The 20,435-nt window shown below is 37.9% G+C and overlaps 2 protein-coding genes across 4 annotated transcripts in view; one reads left to right on the forward strand and one right to left on the reverse strand.

Annotated features, from left to right (window-relative positions):
- Positions 1 to 3,346, reverse strand: part of LOC145689787 (uncharacterized) — a 12,048-nt gene extending 8,702 nt beyond the window's left edge. The window contains exon 1 of the mRNA XM_081763992.1: positions 2,262 to 3,346. Coding sequence (XP_081620118.1) covers positions 2,262 to 3,346 — 1,085 coding nt within the window. The remainder of the gene's footprint in view (positions 1 to 2,261) is intronic.
- LOC145691027 (uncharacterized) overlaps positions 1 to 20,188 on the forward strand; it is a 26,471-nt gene extending 6,283 nt beyond the window's left edge. For all 3 annotated transcript variants that reach the window (XM_081766578.1, XM_081766579.1, XM_081766580.1), the window contains exons 2-3: positions 14,233 to 15,093; positions 18,559 to 20,188. In XM_081766578.1, the coding sequence (XP_081622704.1) occupies positions 14,411 to 15,093; positions 18,559 to 19,696 (1,821 nt within the window). In that variant the 5' untranslated portion in view covers positions 14,233 to 14,410 and the 3' untranslated portion in view covers positions 19,697 to 20,188. The remainder of the gene's footprint in view (positions 1 to 14,232; positions 15,094 to 18,558) is intronic.
- Positions 20,189 to 20,435: the final 247 nt, after the last annotated feature.

Below are 20,435 nucleotides of genomic sequence, written 5' to 3' on the forward strand. Positions count from 1 at the left end.
GTAGAATCCACTTTTCTTTGTGTTTGTACATAAATTCCCGGAATGTTCCCATTTTTGAGAATCTTCCCGGGAAATTTCCCATCACTACTTCCAACCCCATTGTGGAAAAGTCCTGTTAAGGAGGTGTCTCACTGGGAAAGCCCAGTTTCGAGGTGCACTACCTTGTTAAAATATAACATGAAGTTGCCGGTCCTGCAATTGTGGTATTAGTTACAATTCAAACATTTCAAAAGAATTGAAGGGATTCACATTTTCTTCGGCGAAAAAGAACGGCGCTATAATTCCGTCAACCAACATAGAGCACTAGACATTAAATTTGAAACTATCAAGCACCACCTTGACAGCCTGTGAATTTATCTAGCCGTAGATGCGAACGTTATGTTTATTGACTTTCCGACAAACATAAAAAGTCGATTAGTCTGAAAATACAACGTTCCTGGGAAGCTATTTATTCCTATGTACACGTAGAATAATGTCCTCTGCAAATGGAACACGTTCTGGTTTGTCAGCTTTGATTTCCTGTAAGAATTGTATCTGTACAGAAACAGATGAAATCGCTTTCGGAGTACGCTGTCGTACGAAGAATTCACAGCTCTTCGGGTTCCCTTGTGAATAGACTTCTGTGTTTAAAAACGCTGGAAAACCTGTCGAACTATTCCTATATCTTCGTCATTTATCCTTGATCTGCCCACGTTGTGCTTCTGGTCACACGGACAGTTTCCATGAAGTTCCTGTATCATTTTCTAAAGGATGGCCAAAAGGAAAGTGAATTCCCGTATGGCATTCTAAAATTTTTCTGATCTATAAAGTTAACTCATTCAGAACTTAAAATTGTGACTTCGTTTCAATAAACGAAGCCATACAGTTGGTCTTGTCCCCTGCTGATTCCATTCTTCTATTCATTTATGCTGCTTCTACCACCCTGCAATAAAACCACCTACATTGCTCCTAGCACCTGGACAGATAAATATTTATTCATTACCATACATCAAAAATCTTGTTGGCACATTGGGCTCCTTCCATCCTTCAAGAACAAAGCAAAAAACTATTAATATGATCTTGAAGCTTTGCTGGCGTCTACTATTAATTCAATGTACTCGGGATTGCTGCCAGAGTGAGTGTTGCTGTGCTGAGCTTTCGTTACCATACAGCGGCAACATCTTCAGAGCTATGTGTTGGAGTGTGCTGGTTGTACAATTTATATTGTGGTCTTTAAGAATGCTGTGTTTCAATTGGTTGTTTTGTTGGCCAATGGCGTGCTCTGATTTTGCTGGTGGAAACTGCTCTCTGATTGGCTGATGGTTCTTTTCGTACTGAGAAGCTGGATCCAGATGTCAGGTAGATGATAACCTTCGTCTCTGTTGATGGATGGCTTGTATGTACGGATGAATAGAGATTCATGTATTTTCCTGTCCCAGAACTGTTTGCTTTTCTTTAGTATTTCAATTTGGTCCCACATGGCCGTATGATTGTATTGTATGCAGTGTTCGGCTATTGCAGATTTTTCAGGTTGTTTGAGTCTGGTGTGTCGCTGGTGTTCTTTCATCCTGTCTTCAATGTCCCTTCCCGTTTCACCTATGTAAGTGGCGTTACATTCACAGGCGATCCTATAGATGCCTGGTGTCTTTAATCCCAATGAGTCTTTTGCAGTTGGTAGTAAACTCCTGATCTTCGGTGGAGGGCAGTGTACAGTCTTGATGTTGAATTTCTTTAATAGTCTTGCTAATTGGTTGGAGGTTTTTTCCATATATGGAATAACTGCAATATTTTCCTTGTCTGCCGTGTTTTCCTCTTTTGTGGTGCAATTCCTGTTACTGTATTTTCTCATGGCTGTCTTGATCTGTTTCGACGAATATCCGTTGAATTTGAATACCGTTTCCAGGTGAGACAGTTCCGTGCGTATATTATCTGGATCTGCTATGTGGTATGCTCTGTGTATTAGAGTATTTAACACCCCCATCTTCTGTGCAGGATGATGAAAACTGGTCGCATCGAGGTAGAGATCAGTGTGCGTGGGTTTCCTGTAGATTGAATGGCCTAGACTTCCATCTGGTTTCTTATACACGAGTACGTCCAGGAACGGGAGTCTTCCTTCTGTTTCCATTGCGAACTGGATGTTGCGGTGTATAGAATTCAGATGCTGCAGGAATTCGTCGAGTTTCTGTCTGGCATGGGGCCATATGACGAATGTGTCGTCTACATATCTGTAGAATACTGTGGGTTTGTAAGTTGTTGTTTCTAGCGCTTTGTGTTCAAAATACTCCATATAGAAGTTCGCTATTACTTGAGAGAGAGGAGAACCCATTGCCACACCATCGCTTTGTTCAAAGGAATTGTCTTGGTAACTGAAGTAGGTAGACGTTAGGGTGTGTCTGAAGAGATGTACTATATCCTTGCTAAAGTGCGATTCCAGGAGTTTAATAGAATCTTCTAGTGGTACCCTCGTAAAGATTGAAACCACATCAAAGCTGACGAGTATGTCATCTGCGTTTGTCTTGATGCTGTGTAGTAGTTGTACGAAATAGCTGGAGTTTCTGATAAGGTGTGTACACTCTCCTGTTAGTGACTGTAGCAGTCCTGTTAATTTGTTGGCCAGGTTGTACGTGGGGCCTCCTATGGTGTTAACTATGGGTCGTAATGGAACTTCTTTCTTGTGTATCTTCGGAAGGCAATAAATCCTTGGTGGTATTGAACCGGAAGGATTAAGCCTCTTCTTTTCTTCTTCATTCAGACTAGAACTTTGTATTAATCTGGAGGTTTGCTTTTCGATGGCCTTGGTTGGATCTCTGTCAATTTTTCTATATGCTGAATCTCCCAGTAGGCATGTCAATTTGGAGTGGTAGTCTTCCCTGTTGAGAATGACGGTAGCATTCCCCTTGTCTGCTGGAAATATTATGATGCTGTCCTCTGCTCGTAGGACTTTCCTTTCTTCTCTGGATAGGTTGAATTTCGGCTTCTGCTGCTTGGCCCTCATAAGGACCGTAACGGCTTGTGTGCGTATGTGGTATGCTGCTCCTTGGTCTAAGTGTTTTATTGATTGTTCAATACCGCTTACAGTTTCCGTGATGGGAATGTGTTTAGATGTTGGAGCGAATTTCAGGCCTTTGCATAGAAGACTTGTAGCTGCTTCACTTAGTCTTTTGCTGGAGAGATTCACCACTGCTTTTTCTCTGCTCGGATGAGATGGTTCAGGGTTTTGTCTTCGGTTAAGCTTTTCGAGTTTCTTCTTAAGATGAACTGTGTGTAATTTATGCTGCCTACTACCATATGCATACGTGATGGAATCTACCCATTCCCAGTCCCAGGTGTGGAGCACTGTTGGTAGGTACAGAAGTAGATGCTTCATTTCCCTGTCGTGCTGGTCTAGTCTTCTGTGAAGTTCCTGTATGTGTTCCCTGACTAGAGCGTGGCTGGCCCTGATAAGGACCCGTTGTGACTTGATGTGACTGGTTACCTTGGCGAAATCTGGAATGATACTTTAGTCTCTGCATCGTAGTAGGAAAGCCAATCGAGATAACAACTTCCCTTTTTTTCGGCGGAGTGTCTGAAGTCTGTTTATCTTCTTGTAAATATCCTCCCCGTAGAGGTTTGCCAATATGATCTTGAAGCTTTGCTGGCGTCTACTATTAATTCAATGTTCTCGGGATTGCTGCCAGAGTGAGTGTTGCTGTGCTGAGCTTTCGTTACCATACAGCGGCAACATCTTCAGAGCTATGTGTTGAAGTGTGCTGGTCGTACAGATTATATTGTGGTCTTTAAGAATCGGTGTGTTCCTATTGGTTGCTTTTGTTGGCCAATGGCGTGCTCTGATTTTGCTGGTGGAAACTGCTATCTGATTGGCTGATGGTTCTTTTCGTACTGAGAAACTGGATCCAGATGTCAGGTAGATGATAACCTTCGTCTCTGTTGATGGATGGCTTGTATGTACGGATGAATAGAGATTCATGTATTTTCCTGTCCCAGAACTGTTTGCTTTTCTTTAGTACTTCAATTTGGTCCCACATGGCCGTATGATTGTATTGTATGCAGTGTTCGGCTATTGCAGATTTTTCCGGTTGTTTAAGTCTGGTGTGTCGCCGGTGTTCTTTCATTCTGTCTTCAATGTTTCTTCCCGTTTCACCTATGTAAGTAGCGTTACATTCACAGGCGATCCTATAGATGCCTGGTGTCTTTAATCCCAATGAGTCTTTTGCACTTGGTAGTAAACTCCTGATCTTCGGTGGAGGGCAGTGTACAGTCTTGATGTTGAATTTCTTCAGTAGTCTTGCTAGTTGGTTGGAGGTTTTTCCCATATATGGAATAATTGCAAAATTTTCCTTGTCTGCCGTGCTGTCCTCTTTTGTGGTGCAATTTCTGCTACTGTATTTTCTCATGGCTGTGTTGATCTGTTTCGACGAATATCCATTGAATTTGAATACCGTTTCCAGGTGAAACAGTTCTGTGCTTATATTATCTGGATATGCTATTTGGTATGCTCTGTGTATTAGAGTATTTAAAACCCCCATCTTCTGTGCAGGATGATGAAAACTGGTCGCATGGAGGTAGAGATCAGTGTGTGTGGGTTTCCTGTAGATTGAATGGCCTAGACTTCCATCTGGTATCTTGTATACGAGTACGCCCAGGAACGGGTGTCGTCCTTCTGTTTCTGTTTCCATTGCGAACTGGATGTTGCGGTGTATAGAATTCAGATGCTGCAGGAATTCGTCGAGTTTCTGTCTGGCATGGGGCCATATGACGAATGTGTCGTCTACATATCTGTAGAATACTGTAGGTTTGTATGTTGTTGTTTCTAGCGCTTTGTGTTCAAAGTACTCCATATAGAAGTTCGCTATTACTTGAGAGAGAGGAGAACCCATTGCCACACCATCGCTTTGTTCAAAGAAATTATCTTGGTAACTGAAGTGGGAAACTATTCTTTTCACTTAGGTTTCTCCTGTCACCTGGGAAGACAAAACATTTACGAGGGTAAGTCAACTGAAAACCATAAAAGTAGAAATAAAAATCCGCATATGGCGCCAGTGAGCTGTAAGTTGGCATGCCTGTTTACGATAGTATGCCGGATTCCTAGGTGGCAGCAGCCGGCAGATGCACAAATACCGGCGCAACAACAGTTCCAAAATGGCAGCCCCACTAGCCATATGCACCAGCGAGGAGCAGCGTTCTGTGATTCGGTTTTTGCGAGGTGAAGGTGTGAAACCGATTGACATTTTTAGGCGAATGAAGGTTCAGTATGGAGATGCGTGTTTGTCACAGCCACAAATCTATGAATGGTGCCGGAAATTTGCAAATGGTGTTACGTCTGTTTCCCATGCTCCACGCCCCGGCGAGGCTCGGCGCGTAGTGACTCTAGAGACCATTGCAGCCGTTGAAGCCATCGTTTTGGAAAACCGCCGTGTGACAATAGACGAAATTGCAGCATGTGTACACATGAGTCATAGATCGGCACATCATATTGTGAATGATGTTGTCCAGTTTTATAAGGTGTCTGCAAGATGGGTGCCCCGACAACTGATGCCTGAACTGAAACAGCGACGTGTTGATGCGTGCGAAGACCTTTTGTGGCGTGCTGAACGTGACGGTAATGCCTTCCTGTAACGAATCGTCACTTGTGAGGAAACATGGGTGCATTACCATCAGCCTGAAACAAAGCGAGAGAGCAAGGAGTGGCGCCACTCCTGATCACCGAAACCCAAAAAGTTTCGGACACAGCCGTCGGCAGGAAGTTCCACTCCGATGAAGAGGTACTGCAACGCGGTGCACGAGTGGTTGCGCCGTAGCCCAAAAGACTTTTTCTGCAAGTATTCTGGCTCTTCCGAAGCGCTTGCGAACTTGCATTGAACGAGGAGGGACTATGTTGAAAAGTGATTTACTTCTGTAACCTGTGTGACCAATAAACAATATTTCAAAAAAATAATTATGATTTTCATTTGACTTCCCCTCGTATTAATTACCTTGCATAATTTTCTTTTTTAATTGGTCCATCAGACAAACTTTTCCTTGTTCCTCTAAGTTAATTACAAGGAGTATTTCGAAATGACATTTCGCCAATTATTACATGCTTCAAATTCACTTGCTCTACTGGAATATACTGTACCATATTTATTAATCAATGTTACAAGCAAGAAACGTCACAGTACTACAAACGTCCTCAAACTTCCAAATCTTGAAGACTTCTACAAAAGTAAAGACAAAACATTACCATATACATTACCATACGTCAGCAATCATTGCTTTGGTTCATGTATCATGACCATGATGTGACATTTTTTTTTAAATGTCGGAACAAAATTATTAAGGAATTGAAAGTTGAACTTCATTCAAGAATAACATTTTGAAAAAAATCCTTTATATATTTACTACATTCAACCACATGGACGGTTTTAAAATCACGCAAAGTTTAAAATAATTTACAAGAATTAAATATATCAATTCGATCTGAACATACAATGTACTTTGTTAAATTTAGCTGTACTTCTTAACATTACAAATAGTTGAAAATTTTTCGTAATTGCAACTATCAAAATTTGTTCCTGTATAGTACGAAAGAAACAATTTGTAACGAAAATTGCAACTTTTCTGCCATTTTAATGTTCGTAGTAATCTCTACCCATGTTCTTAATTATTTCCGGAACGAATTCATCCTAATGCGCCTGAAGCCACTCCGCAACAGCACCTTTAGTTTGAATGGAGCATTGTGATCCTGGAATATGACATTATTTTGCGGAAACATCTGGACCGTAATGTACAGGTAGTACTCTAAAATGGTGGCATAATCACGGCAGTGATGGAACAGATTGCCGCCAGCATAGCACCTAGTTAAAACTAGGATATTGGGGCGTACACAATCATAGCCGTTGCTATGTTTTACGGTTTGGTTTAAACACTACGGATTATACGCTCCCTTAGATGTCTTACATAGGTAATAACGATCCCTGGTTTGAAATGAAGGATGACTCCTTCGACTATATCTCACAATTAGGTCATTAGCTCTCCATGTTGCTTGTTGGCTGTACCGTTCCAAGATTTTATGATCCTTGATCTTCATCCTTCATCCATGCAAGTTTCCTATCAATGTTTTATATACAACTCGTGGCGGACTATGATTGTCGTCTTAGGCTCTGGAAGGTATTTAAGTTTCTTCGTCACTTGCACTTTATTTGCACCATTGTTTGAGTGACCAGTTTAATGCTCTACGAAAACTGTGACTGCGGGTTTTCTCTTGACCACTCTTCGACGATGTAATTCTGCATTAAGTTTTGTAGATAAGCACGTAGAATACTGTCCTGGCAACACATCGTAGATACTTGCTAAATACTTCATGTTCACACCACATAATCGAGAGCCAATACTTTGCCTCTGTAGAGTGGGTCGCGTGTTTTACATATTTTACCGTTTGCACTTTTTCATTCTAGTGCTTCTCACTCAATTCGCTGCTGGTCATAATACACTATCACCAATAGCCCGGCTCTGCCCTTGCCGTCTCACTATTGCCGGCTCCCAACCTTTGATGTTTCCATTGAATTGATAAGCAGCTGTACATCACATCTCGGTCACAGGATTCAGGAAAAAGATATTTTGGATTTTGCACTGCACCGTTTATCTCGGTTGCGTAATTACTCTCCTATAAAGGGCCAGGACTGATATGTGTAATGCTGTAACATCCTCAGTGCTTGATACTGAATAATAAACATAAGTATATGTTTTGTTGTAATACTGAGATGTGAAATATGTAATAATCTTACTTGATGTAATTTAAATAAAAAAAACATTCTTTTTGGTTTGGCTGTACTTTTCAACTGGTATCAGTGCAGATTATGATTAAGAATTAAGTTTTTATACTTTCGACATCCATGAATTCGTTAGTCTGTCACGTATAAGGGATGACCTTATTCCACGATCATACTATCCTGGAAATTGGAAAGCAAGAAGGGAATAGGGAAGGAAGGAAGGGGACTGGTATGATTATGTTAGGTACCATCCTGAGATATGCCTGAGTAACTTCACTCAGGATGGCAAGTCTGAAAAAGCTGTTACATTTTTCGACCCAGTATTCCTATGATATTGAACTTGGAACCAGTCGCAGGAAAGGCAAATGTAAACGGGTACCCTACCCCGGGCCACTGATACTAATGTAGAGTATGTCAAACTATTTCCTCTGGATGTTTCTAAATCGGAAAAGTACATTAAGAAAATTACTAGTGTAAAAGTCATTCAATTTCTATTTTATAAAGATATCAGTTTGAATTTTAAACGAGCATTTGGAAACGGTAAGTTCGCTCTATAGTACAAAAATATATGCAGAGACGCACACATACATACATACATAAACACACACATATATATATATATATATATATATATATATATATATATATATACCGGGTGCGTCATTTATAATGTCAAACCTTGATGACGGAGAAACCAAAAGAGAGAGACAAGCAAAACTTTGCACGAAGCAACTATACAAAGGGGCACATTGGTAGACATATTACTTGACATCACCGGATGAACAGTGTTGCCAACCCAATATAAAGTTATGATTTTTTAAATGGAACGACCTAAATTGTATTTCATAATTGAATTCAACATTAAAAAGGAAGACGAAAGATATGCCACCCGCAGGTCAGTGTTGCAAACTTCTCGAGAAATAACGTTAAATATGTGTCACATTTAAACGCCTTTTGCACACACAGGGAGTGAGGTACACCCTAGTTTTGCACAATAATTTAAATATTGGCCAGAACGGTTTAAATTGATACCAAGTTTAGATGGGTCCGTTAAACAGTGTTGACAACAGAAAAGACAAAAGTCGAGTTTGAATATTGTGCAATAACTCGAAAAAGGCCATAAGTACATTACGGTTTAAAATTTATAGGACAATTTGTTATGTCATAATAAGCATTCTCACGTTTATTTGAAGTCGATAAGTCAAGTACTTACCGAGATATTCGGAATTTTGTAAAAGCTGAGAATTTTGCGCTGTAGAAGTTGGTAACGCTGTCTCAAATTCCCACTTTTTCCCTCAACGTTGAGGAATTCGTGAAGTGATCGAAACAAAATATAAACATTAATAAACACACACACGATGAAAATGAAACTTTTTCAGTACTTGAAATGACTAATTCAGCGTAATTTACTGGATATGAAAAAAAAAAACGTAAGGAAGTAATAGGACTTCATATGACAAGATAATACAAAGACGTAGAAGACATGTTGGTACCTAGTAGCTACTTTCGCACGATGAAAATATTTATCATCTTATAAGTTTGGGACACCAATATCAAAACAATCCAATACTCACTGTGTACATTACCAGCATGTTACCAATTCCTGTTAACAGATACATGGAAAAAGAATTCAGCATGTCAGGAGTCACACATTATTAAAAAAAAAAGTACAAAAGAATATTCCACTTCAAAATGAGAGGGTAGAAAAGTGAATACCTTGAAAAACAGTACATGTGCTCATAAAAGAACAGGCCTGGTAACCCTACATATCAGTATGTGCAAATTTTTCAAACATATGATACATACCTTCGTAGCTCAATCCAGATTTGTCACAGTAAAGCAGCTTGACCTGTCGTATCGTTTAGGGTGCGAGTATTGGATTGTTTTGATATTGGTGTCCCAAACTTATGAGAGGATAAATATTTTCATCGTGCGAAAGTAGCTACTAGGTACCAATATGCCTTCTACGTCTTTGTATTATCTTGTCATATGAAGTCCTATTACTTCCTTACGGTTTTTTTTCATATCCAGTAAATTACGCTGAATTAGTCATTTCAAGTACTGAAAAAGTTTCATTTTCATCGTGTGTGTTTATTAATGTTTATATTTTGTTTCGATCACTTCTTCACGAATTCCTCAACGTTGAGGGAAAAAGTGGGAATTTGAGACAGCGTTACCAACTTCTACAGCGCAAAATTCTCAGCTTTTACAAAATTCCGAATATCTCGGTAAGTACTTGACTTGTCGACTTCAAATAAACGTGAGAATGCTTATTATGACGTAACAAATTGTCCTATAAATTTTAAACTGTAATGTACTTATGGCCTTTTTCGAGTTATTGCACAATATCCAAACTCGACTTTTGTCTTTTCTGTTATGTCAACACTGTTTAACGGACCCATCTAAACTTGGTGTCAATTTAAACCGTTCTGGCCAATATTTAAATTATTGTGCAAAACTAGGGTGTACCTCACTCCCTGTGTGTGCAAAAGGCGTTTAAATGTGACACATATTTAACGTTATTTCTCGAGAAGTTTGCAACACTGACCTGCGGGTGGCATATCTTTCGTCTTCCTTTTTAATGTTGAATTCAATTATGAAATACAATTTAGGTCGTTCCATTTAAAAAATCATAACTTTATATTGGGTTGGCAACACTGTTCATCCGGTGATGTCAAGTAACATGTCTACCAATGTGCCCCTTTGTATAGTCGCTTCGTGCAAAGTTTCGCTTCTCTCTCTCTTTTGGTTTCTCCGTCATCAAGGTTTGACATTATAAATGACGCACTCGGTATATATATATATGGTAACTGGTAATTAGATGCAATTCTTGCAAGGAAATATTCTAGAAGTATCTAGAACATTTTCATCCATATGAACCGGGTGTCGCAAACCAATAGTTTCTAAGTAATTTGCACATATGCATTTGTAACTTTCACCCTGATCTACTTTCACACGTAGAGCAAAGCAGCGTGGCAACGTCGCAGAAAAACTTGCCGCTAAGAAATGACTGCATGGTTGGAAAGAAGCGGAACGAAGTAGGTGAGCGGTGAAGAGAAAACGCTAACTATGACAAATTTCATACTCAGTGTCGTGCATTTGTGTGACCAACATTCGAGTTGTGAGCGAGTGCGTTGTTTTCTAGGAGGCGGACACCTTTTGTGAGCATTCCACGCTCTATTTCTATTTCTCACAAGCTTTTGTTAGTGCTACAGTGCTCAGTCTGTTATTTTGTTATGACTTTCAAAAATTTACATTTTTACCTTTGTAGAAGGCTTATAACATTAGGGTCTCAAAGTAGCAATTGCTACGGCAATCGTCATAATTTTGATTCGTGTTATAAAAGCGATGTGTTTGATTGTTATTTATTTCTTTATTTATTCATATATTTATGCAAGGGAATGACTTAAAGAAGGGTTCAGACCTCCAACTTCGGGGATACATCGGTCTTTTTCGTGGATGTAGGATTTTGGGAAGAAACTGGCCGTGGTTTTCTAGAAGATACCATCCCTGCCTTCACTTAGTACGAGTGAAGAAAACCAGGGAAAACCTAGTCAAGCCAATGACAGCGTGCCGACGTATCACCACCAAAGGAAATCCGTGTTCAACTCTGAGCGACCATAGTAATCATTTTATTTGCGATCAGAATGGGGTATTATTACTTGCTTTCCAGGCAGAGAATACCACAACTACCAGGATATACGATGCGTGTCTACTGCTTAATTAGGGTACAATTCTAATCGAGTGGTTTCAGCGTCTTTCACATATAAGCAACGCAGTATATGTATTTTAAAATACAGGGTTTGTCCGGAAAGTAATAGGACTGAGTCAATTTAAAAAAAAATATTGAGCCAATCGTTACAGTTCTTTAAAAACTTTCAAAATAGGCTCGTTCTGCGTCGATGCAGCGCTGCCAGCGCGATTTCCAAGCACTGAAGGCGTCACGGAAGTCATTCTTCAGAATAGCCTTGAGAGCCGCGGTGCAAGCTGCTTGGATCTTCTCTGTCGTCTCAAAATGCTTGCCTTTCATCGGGCGTTTCAGGCGAGGAAACAAAAAGAAGTCCGGGGGGCACATCTGGGCTGTAGGGCGGCTGCAGAAGCGTTGGGATGCCGGCCTTGGTCAGGTAGCTCTTCACAAGAAAGGCGGTGTGAGCTGGGGCGTTGTCGTCGTGCAGCTTCCAGTCGGCTCCGAAGTCTGGTCGGACCCGATTGACCCTTCGTTTGAGTCTCTTGAGTACTTTCACGTAAAACGGCGTTAACGGTTTGTCCAGGAGGAACAAATTCATGGTGGACGATGCCTTTGATGTCAAAAAAGACAATGAGCATCCTTTTCACTTTGGATTTGCTCATTCTTCCCTTTTTTGGGCGAGGAGACGCCGGCGTGTGCCACTCGGAAGATTGCCTCTTTGTCTCGGGATCATACTCAATTCAAAGATCCATGGTTCGTCACCTGTGATTACGTTATTCAAAAATTGGGGGTTACTTTCAAACATGTTCAAAATTTCTTGGCACAATTCCACTCGCCGCAATTTCTAGTCGTCAGTGAGCACTTTTGGGACAATCTTCGCGCACACCTTGCGCATGTTCAAATGCTCCGTCACAAATATATGAACCACAGTTTTTGGTAAATTTCACATCTGGTCAATTAAACGAATACTTAGTCGACGGCCTGAGTTCAAAACTTCGCCCACATGAGTCACATTGTCGGTGTTTGTCGAAGTCGAAGGTCTTCCAGCACGGTCTTCATCGACGACCTCTTCCCGGCCCTCCGAAAAGGCCTTGTGCCACCGAAACACACCACTTCTTCCTAAAGCATCATTTGGAAATGAAATGAAATCTTTGAGTTTTACGTCCCACGGTTATGCCGGTTAGGCTAAAGGAGACGGTGATTATGAGAAATGAATGAAATGGTGGAATGAAGAAAGTGGGAGGAAACGGGAGAACCCCGAGAAAACCCACGCACACGGTGTTTGTCCACCACAAAGTTCACTTGGCGGGAGCAGGGTTTGAACCCGAGACCCCATGCACCAGAGGTAAAGCATCATTTGGGTAAGCCTGCTTGATCTTATCAAACATCTCTGTCGCAGATTTACCGAGTTTAACACAATTTAATCGCGTACCTCTGCTCTAACGAACGCTGCATTTTCGGCTTGCACCACTCACAGAAACACGTCGCGCGAAAAAGCCTGTCCTGACTCTCCGTGTGCTCGGAGACAACTGATCAGCCGCTCGTTCGTTAGCTAGGAACGCCCTCTACCGGATCCAGTCGGTGCGCGCACGCTCCGAAGTAGAGTCATGGCGGAATAAAATCAGTCCTATTACTTCCCGGACAAACCCTGTATTTAGGTGGGTAGTCCATGCTTCGGACAGTAGTACCAATACTAGTTTCCTGTGTTGCACACGAGCAAATATCGAATATCAAATCAAATTATAGAAGGTGTTAGTAAAAAATTGAAGGGTTTATCGTTCAATAACTACGACAACGTATTTGTAGTTAGGTAGTTTGATTTTGGTAGTTATATATATATTGGCGTTTGATAATTGTACATTATTATTGACTGTAGTTGCCATTCTGCTATCGTCTTCACGCTCTTCTGCAATCTAGCGTTACCTCTGTATGCGTTCCCAGGTTAACTCCAAATTTCGCTCGAACTCCCTCCTTGCTGTATGGTTAGCGTACACAGCTGTTGCAAAACGTGTTTGATCTCTGGGCAGTGCTCATGTGGAACGAAATCATCAATAAACTTTACGTCCGTCTCATGTGGCCTCGTTGCTGAATGAGGCTCTAAATTTTAGATCGAACAACAAAGCTACGTTTCACATTTCTGCCAAACTCTAATTGTTACTTTGGGCTTCACTTTTTTCTCCTAAGAGAATAATCTTAGTGAAATAATACTACAGATATATATGTTGACAGATGTTCACTATAGATCAGTTTCAAACTGTCATATCAATACAAAGATGCGTACCCTTCACCAAATAATATGTAGTAACTCTTGAGTGGTTGAAGCAATAATTCCTGTAAGTGTACATATGTTATCATGTAGACTCAATGGTTCTTATTTGTTATTATCACTCAAGTAAACCTTCTCGCAGGCATAAACATGATAGTGAAACTCTTCGTAGACTGATATGTTGCTCCTAAAATAAAATTCCTGTACATCTTGTGTTTAGCAGTCTGAAGATATTTCGCCATTCTGTTTAACTGTAGAAGGCACACTAATCACTATGATGTAAATTAGTTTTTCCTTTTCTGATCCTTGTACGACAACGTAGTAGACTTTACATTGTATATATCGAATCAATGGCAACTATCTAAGGATGAGCAAAATAGATCCTTCCTGCGACATTTCATGCTTCGACATTATGTTCGTTTGTATGTCTTTGCGTTGCTTTCACTACCTATATTAATGATTATCGAATAATTATTTTCCAATCTTTTGTGAGGTGTGTAATGCTTTCTCAAATATACAATGTACTAATTTATTTGTTTCGTTTTATATAGAAGGAAGAAGATAAGAGGACATCTGATGATAAATATTTGCAGCCTTTATAAAAATTTGAAATGAAATGGAATTTACTAATGATATGTCATACCATTATGCAAGCAAAATTGAAATTTCATGATGTTATGGAACAATATTGTTTCAAGTAAATTCATCTAATTGTGAGGCACGCTGTATATGATGGAGAAGAGATTATTGCCTCGTTCTTTACTAAATTCACAAGAAGAAGATGTAGAATCACAGCTTAAGAATTGCTTTCCAGGAGTTGAAGTAGTGAAATACAGAAATGATGCAGGTGCTGAACTTAGTGACAAAGAAGATCTAGCTGCTAAAGTCTGTTCTTTCCTAAAAGTGAAATTCACAGAAACTGCATATTCAGTTAAGTTGAATAGTGAGCTTAAAGTTAATAATATTAAAGAGGAACATGATTCTGAAAGCACGAACGTGTTGCATCCAACAAATTTTAACCCAGAAGACAATGCAGATAATTTTAAAGTAAATGATATTAAAGTTGAAACTGGAGAAGATGTGGAAGTAGTTTATCAAGGAACTTTGCATTTTAAAGCTGACACTGATGAGCTGGATGAAGATGTATACAGTAGCGAAAATGAAGATGATGAAATTTTCATTAAGTATGCAGGACTAAATTCTTCAGAACAGGATTTTGAAATGCTTGGAAATAATGAAAATATTACCTTACTTCGTGAAGGCTTTAAAAGTGGAGTAAAAGTTGATGATGATATTGCTAACCCTTCGTCAATGTACAACCACATGGAAATATATGATTTCGTCAATGATTATACTAGTAAAGCAGGGCTAAATAAGACCGCAAGACGAATGATGCACTCTTCAAAGAAGCAGTAAGTATCATAATTTCTTATTCTTTTTCCATTTTTGGCACAGAGCACATAACCAAGCACATTTTGAAGGACTGTGATATGCTATTTATTTTGTGCTATTTGTATAATATAAATCCAAATATTTCGTCTTCTTTGCCCTAAATAGCATAGCCTTAGGACGGTGAGATAAAATAATTAAAATTTGCACCTATATTTATTTCCTAGAATTCAACTTTTTTTTTTTTAAGTTACTGAATGAATGACTGTAACTATATCAACTTGTCACATTCAGTGAAACATTTATTATTCTTGTATTAGATTAATTACTTATTCTCATATTTATAACGTTCACTATCCGTGGACGGCGGTACTGCGTGTGTGAGTACATGTATATATATATAGGCATGAAACGGTATGCAACGTGGTCTACAATGCCTCGAGGGTTGGAAAAAAGAAAAATAAAGTAATGAATTATATTAGTATTATCATGAAAGCTATATATATATCTTGCTTTCATGATAATACTAATATAATTCATTACTTAATTTTTCTTTTTTCCAACTCTCGAGGCATTGTAGACCACGTTGCATACCGTTTCATGCCTATTTGAATCACAACATAAGTGTTGATGACGTCATAACTTTGAAATAATTTAAAGCACTTTTTATTTTTTGGTGGGATTACTTTTGCATCTAACTGAAATTTTACCACACATTCAGTGCATCCCCTAGTATTTTTCCAGATCTTCGACTTAATAAAAGGACCTCCAGAGGGGCAAAAAGGTAAAACAAAAAAGGTGTATATTTTAACAAAAAAATCAGTTTTTTAGCGATTTTCCGGCCGCAGATCCATGACACATGAATTGTACCGTTTTAAAGGCGATATCGGTTCTAAAGAGAACGAGTTACGAACCAAGAATGTCTCAGGAAATTTCTTCCTGAGGTCCTGATTTATGCGGGCATCTTGGGTATTTTGGGGATAGTCTTAGCACATTGTTAAATATTTTTTTCCTTACTTTTCAAGATAGAACTCTAGAAGTTCGTACACACATTCAGTGTACCAACTTTTCATATTTCAATTGATTTTCAGATTTGTGCGTCAACACAGGAGGGTGCAGAGGGTCCCAAATTTACAAATAAAAGATTTTTACTAAAAATCCCTATTTCCCTCTTTTGGGGATATGCTAGCCTTATATGCGTGGTACCGTCTGAAAGGCTATTCTATTCTAAAAAGAACAACGTACAAAACATGACTCTTGGATAAATAGGGATGCCTCTGGAAATTTCTAGATTACATTCAGGTTTTTATGAGAATGTACTTAGCTTGAAGGTAAATATTTCCGCCGCCCATTCTATTTACGATACACCCTTGAAATTTAATACACCCATTAGTATTTTTCAGTTAATTTTTAGACCTTTGCGTTAACACAGTGAAGTGTAGAGGGGCTCAAAATTTGATTTTTTTATAGAAATTTGTGATTTCTGTCAAAATTTCCACCCTCCAAGGACACGATAGGACCACTTGAAAGAGAATGAAGTACAAACCATGATCTTGCGATAAATAAGAATCGTGCTGTAGCTGCTTGACTGAAAGTCTAAAATTTATCTAAATTAAGCCATAAATTAAAAGGGTTTAAAAAATAAAGTGCACCAAATCCTAACGCACCTATGCCCGATATTCCCCCTGTTTTTCAACGGAGCGCTATATCATATTTGTCAATGTGTTATTTTAAATGATTGATAATGGATTAGTTGGAATATGATATTCCTTTCCTTTAAAGTGTTTTTATGAGAAGGGATTTACTTTAAAGTGCAATACGAAACACGACTGGAGTTCTAGTTGGAGTTAAGTGCCTTTTTTCCGCGACAGAAATCGATATCGTATACGGTAATTATAATAGAAACTATAAATATTTCTTCCTTTCCATGAAAGATATAATTTTGCATATCAAAATGAATAATAACAGACAAATGAAATATTCCATTTGTTAAGATAATTTTTAGGAAAGATTTTGTGGTACAAATTGGAGGATAATATACGGCTATTTAGATCTTAGACAGATCTTAGATTTCAAAAGTAAGCTTATACAAGACGTGGGGTCTGAACTACCCAAAATTTCATGAAGAATTGAACATGGCTTCTCACAATCAAGAGATTAATAATAGAATAGTGAACATAGTTAATATTTAGTTTTCAACTATAGCATTTTACATTAACATTTTTTCTGTTTTTTCCTAATCGAATTTTAAAGCAAGGAATTTGCCAATATGTTATTCAAAGAAATGTGTTCAGTCTGTGGTTTAAGCTGAGGTGCGCAATAAGAAACTTGAACTGCTTCAGGATTTGAACACACGAACAAATGATTTACAAACTATTCGCACGATTATTATGAAACCTCAATTCTGCTTTTGATTTTGTGTAAGTGTTTTTCTGTTTCATACAAGGTTTTGTTTAGCCGAATAGGACTGAGTTTGGTAAATAATTGGAAATTTTGTATAACATCAAGTATCCAATAGGCGTACTCGTAACTGATAATCACATTCCATTTCTACCCAGAAGGATCGGGCTAGTATACTGGTAGATCGGAACTTTTTAACATGGTTGAATTTTAATTCATATTTAATGTGATAACCTAGATCAGTTGTGGACAAACAAAGAGACGTTGCAGTAACAAGAATAACCGGTAATTGGAGTACGGACATGTATGGGGAAAAGACTTACAAACTTATATCTTTCGAATTGCTCCAAATGTAATATTTTCAGTTTATTTGAACCATTTTCTTAATCATGTAGAATCGGTGTTTTTTTTTTCTCACATGCAATATATAGCGAAATATTGCATCACACACACATAACAATTTATTATATAATTTATATATGGTGCTCGTTAGAAGATCTAAACAATACAGATAAATCTTAGAATAGAGATTGCTGTTTCATCATCAGAAACTCCACCTCAAAAACCCGTTTAATTGTCCAGCTCTACCAATTGTCTTCGGTTACTTGGATTGAGTAGTGTGTAAGTTGTATTGCACGTATTTTTTAGCCGTGAAGTTTATTTAAGAATTATTTAGGAGACTTATAAACTGTTTTAAAAGCAGATAGGATTCCAACGGTTACTGACGAGCCTCATAAGTAGTTTCAAATTTGTCATAACTTACTTCCTTAGTAAAATAGTGTGGAATTTCTAGATTAATCTATTAAATTAGAATCATGAAAACAGTTCTCGTCTAAATGTCGTACTTAAACATGAGAACAGCTGATGATTTAAAGCAGGTTATCATATATGAATCGTAATTTTATTAACTGTGTGTAAATTGGGAAGGAAAAACAAATAATATTAAATAGAAAAAGCCTGATCCTGATTGCGTATCTAAGGAAAATTGTGTGTGTCCAAACAATTAACCTAATCTAGTTTTCTTTTTATTCTAACTTTCATAATATTTATTTCCTTTGCAATGTAATTAGTTCTTTCTTTCTTTCCAGTATGAGGAACAGTAAGCCACAAGTACCCCTCCATGTACTTACGGAAACGGATAACTCTTGTAAACTTTGTGGTAAATCGTTGGCAAGTAGGGCTAATCTGAGAAGACATATTTTATCTCATTCAAGTGAAAAGCGATATGCTTGTAACAAATGTGGAAAAATGTTTAGTGAAAGTTCTCATCATAAAAGGCATTTATTAATTCATACAGGCACAAAACCATTTAATTGCGAACATTGTAATAAATGTTTTCGAAGTAATTCAGATCTAAAAAGACACATGTTATATCATACGGGTGAGAAACCATTTGTTTGCCATCTGTGTGGATTTTCGTGCACTCGTATGTATCAGCTTAAAAGACATTTACTTTCTCATAGTTCTGACATATCATATCCATGTAAGAAATGTTCTAAAACGTTTGAGTGTAGTTCTGACCTTGAAAAGCATGAACTAAATCATAAGAGCGACAGGCCATTTGCGTGTTATGTGTGTGGAAAATGTTTTATTCAAAGAAATCATCTTAAAAGTCATTTGTATATTCATGAGAATATTAAACCGTTTTCTTGTTCGGAGTGTGATCAGGCATTTAGAAGCTTGTCTCATTTAAAGCGTCATTCACTATATCACCAAGGAAAGTTGCCATATAATTGTGATGACTGTGGTAAGCAGTTTGTTCACAAAAGTAATCTTGAAAGACATGTGTTTATTCATACAGACTTAAAACCACATTCCTGTAAGAACTGTGGTAAATCTTTTCGAGATATTTCTGATCTCAAACGTCATTCACTAAATCACATAGAAGACAAACCTTATAAGTGTAACCATTGTGATAAAGCCTTCGTTCTTAAAAAGCACTTTGATATGCATTTGCTAATCCATAGTAGTATCAGACCATACCCTTGTTTGCTGTGTTCGAAATCTTATCGGAGGCTGTATGACTTGAAACGACATGTAGTAACACATAACGAGAAGGAACGGTATGATTGTGACTTATGTGAAAAGTCCTATTCTCAAAAACATCATCTTGAGAAACATAAATTAATACATTCAGGTACAAAACCATATTGTGTGCTTTGCTCTAAATCGTTTCAAAGTTTTCCTCATCTAAAACGCCACGTATTGCTTCACATAGGTAACTAACCTTTTTCTTCACTAAATTGTAGTAAATTCTGAGGAGAACGTGATATATGTTATAAAATTATTTATTTTTTATACTCTTTAAGACTCATAACAGAGAGTCTAATATATTTTATAGAGTATTTAAATTTTCAATAATCTACGATATGTTACAAAATCTCAGAATGTAACTACTGATATTCTATTTAATAATCCTTTTTGAATAATGCTTAAATTCGTACTGATGTTGGTTTTTATCTCCTATTTCTTCCATCGCATGAAACACAAAGCATGGTAGCGGATAAACTTTTTAAAAGGGAATTCATATTTTTCTCATTGTGAATATCCCAACCTAAGGAAGATTGTAGTATCTGTACCATTCCAATGAAGCAATACTAAGAAAATAATATAACTTTTGCCTCGTTTAATTGGAATATGTGACAGATCAATTATACATAAAAGATGTTATTGAAGATGAGAAAAAATAATGAAAAAAGAACGGATTTCTTACAAAGTGAGTAGTAAAACATAACTTTTATATTCATCTGTGAATTTTTATACTTTTCCGTACTTCATTGTTCTGGTAAATAAAATATCACAATAGAAGAATATTCACTGCTGATGATAATATGCAAAGACAATCTTCAATTAAGAAGCACAAAACAATAATATGTTTCTAATTTAAAATTGGTAATTTCGTATGCATTTTTTTTAACTGCGTAGCAATATATCTCTCCCTTCCGTAAATTTTTGATGAATTATT

The sequence above is a fragment of the Thermobia domestica genome, chromosome 7 (assembly GCF_964235325.1).
Source record: "Thermobia domestica chromosome 7, izTheDome1.hap1.1, whole genome shotgun sequence".
Lineage (NCBI taxonomy): Eukaryota > Metazoa > Arthropoda > Insecta > Zygentoma > Lepismatidae > Thermobia > Thermobia domestica.